At 40.9% G+C, this 12581-nt stretch overlaps 1 protein-coding gene across 2 annotated transcripts; it reads right to left on the bottom strand.

Moving 5' to 3' along the window:
• Window positions 1-668: 668 nt before the first annotated feature.
• LOC147886160 (uncharacterized) lies at window positions 669-9102 on the bottom strand. 2 transcript variants are annotated; one of them, XM_087395631.1, is made up of 4 exons: window positions 8888-9102; window positions 8108-8269; window positions 1532-1751; window positions 678-1147 (listed from the first exon to the last, which is right to left on the bottom strand). In XM_087395631.1, exons 1-4 carry the CDS (start codon window positions 9022-9024, stop codon window positions 881-883), a joined length of 786 nt encoding a protein of 261 aa, XP_087251757.1. In that variant the 5' UTR covers window positions 9025-9102; the 3' UTR covers window positions 678-880. The 2 variants fall into 2 exon arrangements, with proteins under 2 accessions (XP_087251758.1, XP_087251757.1); XM_087395632.1 differs by lacking the exon at window positions 8108-8269 and having other exon boundaries at window positions 669-1147.
• Between the last annotated feature and the right edge of the window lie 3479 nt (window positions 9103-12581).

Raw genomic sequence — 12581 nt, forward strand, 5'->3', positions numbered from 1 at the left:
AGGGGGGGGAGCACGATTTCTAGCCCCTAGTGTTTGCAGCTTGTTATATCTCGGGCAGCACAATTTCTAGCCCCTAGTGTTTGCAGCTTGTTAATATATCTCTCTCTCTCCCTCTCTCCTTCAATTCAAGTACTATTTCAATCAAATTGTTTGTTTTTCTTGGCTAGTTTTGAATATCAAGCATCAAGTATGAGACTGGTCTTTGGTTTGAGATGCCAGAACTGTTGTGAATTATTGAAGTTGAATTCTTAAGTCGCATTCGCGTTACATCAACAGCTACAACTACTTCTAGCACATCCTAAGCAATTCAGCCTCAACTGAAGTTGAATTCCGTAAGTTGCCTTCGTGTAACATCAACAGCTACAACTTCTTCTAGCACATCCTAAGCAATTCAGCCTAAACAGCAGCCCCTATTCATCCTCTATATCTTTGGCCAAACATAGCCAGCCAGCCCCATCAATGTGGACAAAATACAGCTGTATTCTTTAAGCAACTGGTGATTGACAACTGATGAAGTAATAGTGCTCTTCTACTGAGCTTTGTCTTTGTGTGTGACTTATTCCCATTAGCACTAATGCTCCCACACTAGGTAGATAGCACAAGCACGCTACTGAGAGAGAGAGAGAGAGAGAGAGGTTAGACCTTCAAATAGGGGGGGTAGGTGATCTCTTAGCCATGTGCACTAACCAAGGTTTGTTTAGGATGAGGGACTTCACCATTCCATGCAATTCTAAGAGCTTGTAGCAAAGATGAGAATAAGGCCATGCAGCACAACTTCTCAACCCTACACTCCACCTATTCATTGAGTTGAAGAAAAATAAATTTTCATGCCAGTAGAATCTCACAACAGCTAGCACGTCACAGACAATTGGGGGACCTTCTAACTCAAGCCAAGAGCAAAAGGCATCTTTGACTGTGAACTACTTTTCCCAAATAACTTCATTTGTTCAGAGCACAACTGCTCCTCTTCGAGCTTCTTCCTTCGCATCGCTTCCTCCTTCTGACGACGCAAAGCTTCTAATTCTCTAAACCTCTCCTCTTCCTCCCTTTTCTGCTCTACAGCTGCTCTCCTCTGAGCCTCTTCTACTTTTCGTCTATTTTCTTCAAGCATCCGGTCAAGCTCCTCTCTTTCTCTTCGCACCTGCTCCTGCAGCCATATAACCCACAATGTTCAGAGCTTGCCTGTGATATTAATAGTCTTAACAATAAAAAGTTGTGGTTAAGAAAATCTAAAACTGAATATTTCGCGTCCTGAATGAGCCTGATGCATATCCAGTGTGCAAACTGTTGTGTGTCTTGGGGTACATGATCATCATCCAGATAATCCTTGCCTGTGCATCCTCCTTTGGTTTCGATAGACCAAAAAAAGTAAAATACAACGAGATAGACATTTGTTGCTTGCTATTAATCCGTTAGTATACAGTAATGAACTTGACAACGATGTAAAGCGGTCCACTTTTTGTTTGTTCCTTCTTCCCTCCTTGCAGTCAGAGGAAAAACTGTGCCAACAGCAGGTATAGGTCTGTCTTACCTGCTTTCTTCTTGCCTCCTCCAGTGCTGCTTCCTTTTCCAACAAGTTTTGATTTAAGACATCCTTGAACAACTTCTTCTTGCCCTCCTCGATTCTCTTCAGAATTTGAAGCTTCACTTCCTCTGAATTCAGAGCATCGTCGACCCTCCTCCGTATAGCTTCTTCAACCCTCCTGGCTGTCTCTTCCTCCAAACGTCTCAGCTCTTCCTCTTTCTGTCGCCTAAGAAACAGCAAATAAAGTTTTAATATGACATGGAAAATAGCATAAAGAACAGCGAAGTTTCTTAGAACAAACACCTGATACACAGAAACTATTTGTGGATCTCCCATGTCTCTTTCTTTTTATGCTAATTCAACAATGACATGGTTAGCATTGGAATGCAGAGCAGCACTCGATACATACCAAAAATATGTACTGCTGTGTCATGTACAGGTTAGATGGACTCTAAAATTTAAAAAAAATCCAATGACAATGATACTCGGTTTTTAGAAAGAAGTGAAGACTAGAGAGTCCTGAAATTTCCTTCCTTCGTCCTGTTCAAGAAAACTGGATTCTAAAGCCACTGATCAAAAATCCAAAACGTACCATTTAAAAGAGTAATATACTGCAAAGTGGTATCTTACGTGTCCCAAAACTCCCAGGTCAAACTTTCAGAGTTGAAAGCTACTCCATTTAAATAAACAGTCATTAATAGCTGTTTGTGCAGTGCTTACGGATCAAAATAGTATTTGTGATTTTACAGCACAGCCAATGAAATGCAGAAGCTTAAAGATGCTTGAGAATCATGACCGTAGCTACACTCTGCAGCACTATGCATTGTCTTATGGCCTTTCCTCTTCAAGCTGCTCAAATGCAAGACTAAATGCCCCATATGTTACAACCATTTGACACAGTTCTCTGATGTGAATGAAGGTTACTGAATATTATATGTGTATAGAAAGAAAGAAAGAAAGATATATTTACGCCTTCTGGAGGCCTCGCGGGCCTATGAGACAAGGTACAATCACAGAAAGTAGCCCATACAAGCCATTGTGAGCTGAAGCAAAGGGCTCGCAGGGGCCCTTTGCAAAGTATTATGTACTAAGCTAAAACCAATGTAAAAAAAAGCTAGTACTCAGATTCAAGATCGAAATACAAAGCCCGGTGCCAAGAAGGCCCTCCTATGAGCCTGTGAATATATCTCGTATCTATATCTGCCAGGTCGTCTCTCTCGACGGTGGGGGGTGTGGTCTCCGTCGTCTTTGTATCCGGCGAGCCATGTGAATAGGAATCCCTCTTCGAGCGATCTCTAAATATGGCTGTGATGGGCTGGACCTCCATCGTGCATGCCCTGGTCCATCTCTGTGTCTCTGGCTGCGTCTCTCAATATCTAGAAGGAGTGAAGGAGCAAAGTAGAGACAAGGGAAGAAGCGGGTTTAACTAGGATGAAGAGAGAGACAAAAATAACTTAATGAGAAACTCTACGCTTATGTTCTGATTAATCCCATGCATAAGCTGCCATTTGGGTTTCAGAAGACTATATATATATATATATATATACACCTAGATGAATCCAGGAACAATCCCAAACTCATCCTCTAAAAACACAACATACTGCAGTTTCAATCTCATGATAGTCACTCATAAGATTGGAAACCATAAACTCCATCACGCATACCAGGGACTAGCCACTATGCATAGTTCCTAGGAGTTTCGGAAACATGGAAACGGAAATGGGCAGGAACAGGGTTTTGGAGTTTCAGCCACTGGAAGAAACGGTAGAAACAGAGTTTCGGTTTTAAGGTTAATTATATATAAATATAAATAAATAAATAAATAAATATATTACATGTCATACATTACAAAGTTGAAAGAAGTACATACATCTTCAAATTTCACAATAACTTATAACTTCAAAGATTCCAAGTTCGGCAAAGCAGCACACGCTACAGCAATTACCATAAATGATAGATCATAAATAACAAGTAGTGTGGGGCCTAGGCTGAAGCCTCATAAACATAAATACAAAACATGATCCATGTCACATGTGACATGACAAAATCGTCTATGCTGTAGCCAATACAAAACATGATCCATATGATATATCGGATCCAAAAATCTGACAAGCATCATGCATGCTCCAAGAATCACTCCTCAACATCATCCGCATCCATGCTATCATTTGTCTCCTCTGACTCCTGAGTGTGAGGCTCAGATGAAGATAAGAGAGGATCGTGCTCCTCTGACCCTACTGAAGTGGACGCGATGGATATGGCCCTCGGTCTCTTCCTCTGAGACCGGGTGGAAGAGCGAGTGGTATGGGTCGATGATGTCAACTCCTCATAAAGTAAGGCGTAGGATGAGAAGGCTGAGAGGAGAGGTGAGGGAGAAGAGGGCTGAGAGGAGGGGGCGGAGAGGTTGAGAGAACTGAGGGGAGAGGCTGAGAGGAGGGGCGAGGGCTGAGAGGAGAGGTGAGCGAGCTGAGAGAGGGCTGAGAGGGTCGAGGAGTAGCATGCGGGAGCGGAGCAGCAGGAAACGGCACCAGCGGCCGCGCAGGCAAGTGAAAAATTTGGGGCAAAAATTGCCCCCCCTCGAAAATGTCGTTGGAAACAACACGAAAATGCCATTCCGTTTCGGGGCCACCGAAACACCATTTTTGGAAACTATGCTACTATGACATCCCCACTGACGTCATCAGAGCCCCACAGTGGGTGTAGACCACAATATAAAAATATGCTCTCACACATACAAATCCACACACCCACACATACTTGAGCATCCTTTTATACAAAGTCTTCGTACTGAGTTTCTGTCGACACTCCGCAGGTGAAGGGCAGACTCAACCATGATGAAGGCTAAGGCTAGCACTAAAGGAGAAAAAGTAGTCCAAAATCTCTTCATTCAAGCTACAACTGCTTGTGAAGTCTAAACGATTTCATTTTAGTCTCTCCCAAACGAGCATCTAAATCTAGATAGGGCAACACACCATTTAAGATGGAAAGAATTATCGCAATACCAACAAGCCGCAACATGGCCAAAAACTTCACAAGGTGAAATTTGCATGTCCGCTAATACAGCAAAAGCATATACCTAGATGAATCCAAGAACATTCCCAAAGTCATCCCTCTAAAAACACAACATAGTGCAGTTTCAATCTCATGATAGTCACTCATAAGGTTGAAAACCATAAACTCCATCACGCATAGCAAGTACTAGCTACTATAACATCCCCATTGAACACTAGTACAACCAAAACAACAAAAACTGACAAGGAAGAAAACAACAACAAAGAGAAAAAGAAGAAGAAAAGAGAGAGAGAGATTATTTATTGAAACAAAAGAAACACCCTTGCTAACACAAGGAAACAAAAGACAAACCAAGGCAAACATTAAAAACAAAAGAAACACCAAAGAAAATAAGCTGCTTGTGATGGTGATTGGTGGGTTCGGGAATAGGAGTGGGGGTGGGGGTGGGGGGTATATATCAAAGCATATCACTATGTGACAATCGTTCATCGTAAGCTTGACAGAGCAAACTTAGCTAGTCTTAGGTGTTGGAATCTCTTGGGATCATCCTTCTGGGAGAATGGATAGCTTCTTTAAGGTTCATGGTTAAAGGTTTATTCACCTCATGTTGAGGTCGATATGAATGAGCACGTGAAGGGACACTATCTGAGGTGGTATTGATTGATTGGCTCATGTGGGTGGCCCAATGCATGGGCAACGTGTGGCAAGGCAACTAGGAGGTTTTACGTGAGGCGGCATGCAGAGAAGTGGTGAGGCGGCAACAGCGTACCTACAAAGATCACACGAGAAGCATGAACTCTTCCTCTTTGTCTGAGCCTTTGAGGCTCTTTGAATCTATGCGCGTCTGAGCAGCTACTCATTAGAGTCGTTAGTAGAGTCTTGTAAATGGCCAAAAACACCGAGTACGGTTGAGGCTCTAGATTAGTTTTCTTTGAAATAAGAAGAGTGTTTTAATAACGATTCTCTGTCGCCATCAAAGTTTGTATGTTGCTGTGATCTTGAAGTTTTCTATGCTCATTAACAATTGCATGCATTCTCATTTGCATTCTATAACCCAACAGTGGTATCAGAGCCTTCGTTTTCAGAGATCTTGTGGGAGGTGGTGCAGTGAGCCTGGAGTGTGCATGTCGAAAGCTTCATCTTCTTTCAAACATACAGTGAGATCCTTTTCTCCCGCTTGTCGACGTCCCCGTAGTAGATTACACAGAAGGAAACGTGAAGCTATAAATTTGTTGGCCGAAGCTTGCTTCAGAGCAATCATGAGAGGTTCTTGAACGTCATCATGGATTACTTGAAGAAGGAAAAATCGACTGACAGCTCTCTTGTAAAGTTCAATGGTTGAAATTTTTCAACATGGCAATCAGCTACCCATCTCTACTTGATGTAGAAAGGGCTCTAGGGTCTCGTACAAGGTATGGACAAGAAGCTGGATAATGAACATGATTTAGTAGCGTGGAGTCAGAGAAACGACAAAGTCATAGGACTAATCGACCGTGCCCTGGGGATTGATTATTTTCACCATGTTGATGTAAAGAAATCAACTACAGAGAACTGGAAAGTTCTGGATACATTATTTGGTGTATGAATGAAGCATTCGAAGGCAATTCTAAAGCAGGAACTATTTGATTTGAAGATGGATAAAAATGAAAATCTGGGAACATTCTTGAATCGAATGCAAGCACTCTTGAGGCAATTGCATGAACTTGGTGCAGGGGTCGAGACTGATGATAAGAAGGCAATCCTTCTGAAAAGTCTTCCTTCAAAGTATAGTGAAACAGCTCGAGTATTGTGATTGGATGAAGATGCTAATTACCTTGATTGTGTGGGTCTTCTCCTTCAGTGAAGAAAGGCACGATGATCAGTTACAAATTTTTTGGAGACACCGCATACACAGCTAAAGATAACAAACACTCATCAAATTAAAGATTAGTTGGTCGCGAGTGTCACTACTGTGGTCGAGAAGGACATTTTGAGAAGCAATGTTACAAGAAACAAAAAGACAAACTATTGAAGGACAATTCAAAAGATAAAGGCTTGTCTAACTGAAGCATCTACATCAAAACAAGAATTTGCAGGCCTGGTAGAAACGATTTTTGACGAATAAGATTGGGCTTTCTAGCTGAGGAAATCTTAAGAGCTGCATTGGCTTTTTGTGAGTATGCAGCTGTTTTAGATGATCTCGGCTCTTAGTGAGTAGATCATGATTTGGTTTGGTCAAATAGTTTTGTTGGTGATCAGTTGCTTTATTTCTTTTGATGTGCTTCTCCCATTCGGCTAAAGGAGGGATTGTTGGAATCTCTTGGGATCATCCTTATGGGAGAATGGTTAGCTTCTTTAAGGTTCATGGTTAAAGGTTTATTCACCTCATGTTGAGGTCGATATGAATGAGCACGTGAAGGGAGACTATCTGAGCTGGTATTGATTGATTGGCTCATGTGGGTGGCCCAATGCATGGGCAACGTGTGGTAAGGCAACTAGGAGGTTCTACGTGAGGCAGCATACAGAGAAGCGGTGAGGCGACAACAATGTACCTACAAAGATCACACGAGAAGCATGAACTCTTCCTCTTTGCCTGAGCCTTCGAGGCTCTCTGAATCTGTGCGCGCTTGAGCAGCTGCTCATTAGGGTCGTTAGTAGAGTTTTGTAAACGGCCAAAAACACAGAGTACGGTTGAGGCTCTAGATTAGTTTTCTTTGCAATAAGAAGAGTGTTTTGATTACGATTCCGTGTTGCCATCAAAGTTTGTATGTCGCTATGATCTTGAAGTTTCCTATGCTCATTAAACAATTGCATGCATTCTCATTTGCATTCTATAACCCAACATTAGGATAAATGTCTAGTGAGAGGAGCAAAGATAGAACAATGCATGTTGTGATTACACACACTTATAAAGTTAAATTGAGCGTACTTTCTTGAAATGTTTTATCTTTTGAAATGATGCCACTATTAAAATCCATGTATCCAAGTTGTTGCCATTGTATGTTATATGACCACATTTGGGTTTAATGATTTACAAGCTTGCAAAGTTTGCCGGACTGTGGTTTATGCATCCCCCAAAGAAAGCACATACGTTTGCCTAGAAAAACAGAGTTGCAGTTGCTATTTTCTCAATTGAATATTTCTTGTTGATAACATAGCGTTGGATTTTGACGTTCTATACACTTGAAGATGTTCTTTTTCATTTTGTTGAAGTAAAAGTTTTGGTGGGGCAAGATGTTCACCTTTGCAATCAATCGTGGCAATGTCCTTCAAAAACTAGGCAAGTAAAACAGCCTCTCCCAAAATCAAAGACTGTAAACTAGGAACTTGAGCAAGCTATAGCCACGGATATGAGAATGGACAGGTAGACCAAAATGTAACAGCAGACCAACAGGTGAATATGCGTGTGTACATACATACATACATACATACATACATACATACATATATATATATATATATATATATAGAGAGAGAGAGAGAGAGAGAGAGAGAGAGAGAGAGAGCAGGTAGCTTAGGTTCATCATCTTGGAGCTCAGCCTGTTTATACTATCAGCATAAAATTAGGTGCAGAAGTTTTGTGGCACTCACTTTCTCTTCTCTGCGTCCTCTGCTCCACCAGTTTTGTGGAGGGATGGCCTCTTCTCCGAGGATAGAAGACTTGGGCTTCTAGACCTTCCTGAGTGGGAGTGTGACGGGCTCCTACTTTTTAGTCTTCTAGACCTCCTACGCGCTGGGGATGGAGTTCTGCGCCTGAAACAGCCATACACGAAGTCAATTGAAATGTTCCTGATTCGTTAAGCAAGACTTGTTATACAATCTTTCTAGAAATGCTCTGATTCATACCATTTCCAAAATTTGCAAAACTCGAGTGGCTACGCTTACCCCCATGCTCCGAGTTTATCACGTCAAGTCTGGTATTTCCTGACCAGGCAGCCCAACAACGTTTCATACGACCCCAAATCACTCGATTGCTCTTCTACAGCTCGTGTGCACTTAGGCGCAAATAATGTTCTTACTTCCCACACCCCGATTTATTAAAGAAATAAATACGCAGAATACAGCCTACAGAAAAACCTGAGAAGGGCAAGATGGGCACATCCATCAAACTTGTTACCAGCTACTGAGTGAGAACGCCTCAGAATTCAGCCCAGGTACAATAAACGATCATCATGTACAAGACACCCTGAAAAACTCCAACTTTTCTCCCAACAGCAGCAGCATCATTGTGTAAAATCATTTTTCCTATGCAGGGTGCCGGTTTTGTCTTCTACTCTATGCCGTGCAAAGCCTCCGGGGAGAAGGTTTCTCAAGCCAATCTCAACACCAATACAACGGTTAAAGGAGCACTCGACTTTGTTGCACACACACCTGCTGCGCGAATGAAGATCAGGAGAACGGCTCCTACGATCGCGTCTGCTCTTGCGATGTCGATGGCTGGAAGGAGGGGAAGGAGAGGGTCTCCATCTGCCCCTAACGGAAGGCGAAGGGGACAGAGATCGGGGCATGGTATTGAGCGCAGGCTAGAGCTTCAACGTTCACAAAGTGGTGTAGCCAACAACAAACGTCTTTTGATGGGGCTCAACCATTTTGGGGCTCAACCATTTTCCTATAAGGAAAATACCTTTAGCTCTCTATGCCTTGAGGATGCAAGGAAGGTATCTTTCTCCCAAATGAAAGGCTCTTGTGATGCGCTGAAAAAAGAAATGGTGTACTTAAATGAAAGCCTACTGCAGTTATCGTATCTCCTTGACTAAGGAGACACTAAGGAGAAATGCATTGGGATTAACAATTGGCTTGTGAAGAATATGCATGTGAGAGCGGGGGAAGAAGTTTTTAGACACTTGTCTATAATCCAATGGTCTTTTCTTGTTCCCCTTTATGGTGTAATTTATATCTTTTTTGTTTCGAATTGAATACCATATTGAGAATATGGAAATTGGACTTGCAAGCAAGTCTCATGAATGGATAAGACACTAACAAATTACTTGAATGTCAACAGTCATGTTCATATTACAACTCTAGAAATCAATATCTTGCACGTAGCAGTCACGTAGACCTTTTTCAATTTCTATAAATATGGAAACATAAATTCAAAGTAGAAGACATATTAAAACACACTATCCATTATTCTTGAACAGTGCTAAAATATAAATTTGATAGAGATAGGTGGATTGTTGGGATTTAAAGCAAAAAATTGGAGGATACACTCACCAATGAAGTATATTTTTCAATTTTAATTTTAGAACAATGTGTACTCACACAATATTATGTAGGAAAATTTCTTTCCTTCTAAAAGATTTCCAAAAGACAAGTAATGCGAGAAACACCAAGTAAAACTAAGAGATATGGACAATCCCAAGTTACAGTATCGAACTACTAATATGGCCCAAGATAATCATATTCTACCTCAAGATTTTTGAAAAATTGTTGATTATGTGCATCGGATCTTGTGAGTTCTAAATGTTTACAATAGTTCAGTATTGAATTTCTATCAAAGCCATGGCTTCATTGTGAGCCACGAGCCTCATTAGAAACTATTCTGCATCATGGAGCACCATAGTTGATTGTTGTGGCATCATCTATGAAGGCAAGGCCACTTGTTATCTTTGCATCTTTGAAGGCAAGGCCACTTGCTTGAGAATACCTTAACCCTATCTTTTGTGAAATTAGTTTCATACCCTCTAGGCACAAACCAAGGGATCATGTATTCCAACAATGACCTAAGTTACACAAACACTTTAACTCATTCATATGGATAGTTGTTTGGATCATTGCCACAACTTGGCAATGACCAAATAGCTAACAACGAGCTACAAGAAAGGTGGATGTATGCATGGGATCTTGTTGAAATGTAGGGAATCTAGTAGTGTTCTATAAAAAGATGATCCAAATTCTAGATCACAAGAATAGAGCAAGATTGAGAATGCTAAGGCTGCAAGCCAAACTGATGCAAGGATCTTTTGTTGGTGATCAATGTTTACATTCCAAATAAATCCCATATTAGTGTGAGGGATTTGTAAAAGGAAGCATAAAGCAAAATTTGGGTGGAGGATCTATTTGTGGGGTGTGTGAATTTTCTACAAAGCTGCGGTAATAAGTAAAAAGATTGACAGAAGTTTCTACATGGCATCACTCTAGCTTCTAAGTAAATGCTTGTTGTGATCATTTCTCAAAACTTATGTGAGATTTTTAGCATACAATCTATGAGCCCAAACACCATTTCCTTTCGCAACAGATATCCATCATCTCAGCAAATGTCCTACTAGCAAATGCAACCCATATCAATATCTATAGCACTTATGGGAGTAGCTAGCAAATAGACAGTAAACAGGTGCTTGTCCATCCATATTTCAATTGTCCATGATCCATTGTAAGGTCTAGTAGATTCTGTTTACCATGCATCTCAACCATTTTTCATCGGTGAACCCTTCGAACTACTCACTTTCATCATAAGCTTCTTGGTGTCTTTGGTGAAACTAGGGTTTTTGGCTTGCTAGGTCTATCCCATCTCTCTAGAGGTGTCACTACTACAGAGTTCATGCACTGTAGAGTGCATAGGGTGTCTTTGTAATATTTTAGTTATGGATGATTGAAGAGGAATGCCTTGCATCTTTTTACACGAAAGAACTCAAGTAATGCAAACACATACTATGCTATATTTTGTTTAGCTCAGGTGTAGCCATACATCCTCCATTCCCTACCTCCACTACTCCTCATACAATCTTCATGGATACAACCATCCTCCACCATGATGTTTTAGACGCCATCCTCAAACTCTTTGATCTACATCTTGTCAATAATGGTCTATATCATCGGCTATGTGAAGTAGAAAAACACGTTGTTCTACCCAAAAACCATGAGCATATCAGGATTACAAATTTATGTGAGGAACATCAAAATCCAAAAGTTAGGAGGAAGTTAGGACCACAAATTTGGAGCATGTAGCTTAATTATCAAGTTAAAACAATCCCTAAGATTCACACCATTAGATTTTCATGGGGATAGATGTCTTGCTTCATGAGGGATCAAAAAGGAAGGAAAACTTTCCTTCAGGCTACCTGCCATAGAAATTTGACATTGAGTGAAATTTTTTAGGTTTTAAATGGCTAAAAGGTTACAATGAGGATTTTTTATTTCTTGATGTCAGGCTCCAGTAGTCTCTCTCTCTCTCTCTCTCTCTCTTTGTGCAATCTCTCTTGACATCTCCAGTCTCTCTCGTTATCTCATAGGCTCTGTCTCTCTCACTTGCAAGCTTCCAATCCCTCTATCATTATCTTGCATAGGTCCCTCCCTTGATCCTTTCTACACTCTACCTCTCTTAAGCTCCTGTTAAGCTCTCTCTCACACACAAGTCAAGGACATTAATTCTTGTTGTTTGATGTGATCCAAAATCAACACCAAAAGGTTCAACAGATGTGATATTCTCTTTTCAATATGTAATATTTCTTCACCAAGCATGCTTTTATTAGTTCATTAATACTTGGTGTCACCATTCATTAAGCTATTGAGATTAGCCTTTCAATCCCTTATTTGTGTGCAAGATAGATCATTGAAGTGTAGCCATTGAAAGGTTGTGTGCAGGATGGATGATTCGACTTCAAATGCAACTATGGAGTTTGATGCTGGTGTCATCCCATTAGCCCAACCATCTAACACACTTTTGCTAATTGAAGACGAATCCTGCTCATCTCTACTAAAGTTATTCGAATGGAGCATGTGACACATGACCTTGGCAATTGTGGGACATTTCACATAGGTGACCAAAAAACTTGACTTGAGTGCAAATGTAGACATGTTGACCAGGATTATACAACATCCAGACATGAAAGAGGTTGTGAACAAGACATAATTTCCAAAGGAGTCAATATCAATGGCGATTGTTGATACTTGAAGACATCACTTGGTGTTTTCAAAGGAGTGCAAAGTGCTAATATGTTAGTTGCAAAGAGAGCTACGTTCCACATGATTGCCAACACATTAGCCCCCCTAAAGCCCTTGGTACTCAACCATGAAATTTTGAAGATGCACCATGTCGACATAAAAAATGGGCTGCGGAGGCACA

This window comes from Dipteris shenzhenensis, chromosome 24, assembly GCF_047967505.1.
Source record: "Dipteris shenzhenensis isolate YYH24624 ecotype China chromosome 24, Dip_SZ_1.0, whole genome shotgun sequence".
In the NCBI taxonomy this organism is placed as follows: domain Eukaryota; kingdom Viridiplantae; phylum Streptophyta; class Polypodiopsida; order Gleicheniales; family Dipteridaceae; genus Dipteris; species Dipteris shenzhenensis.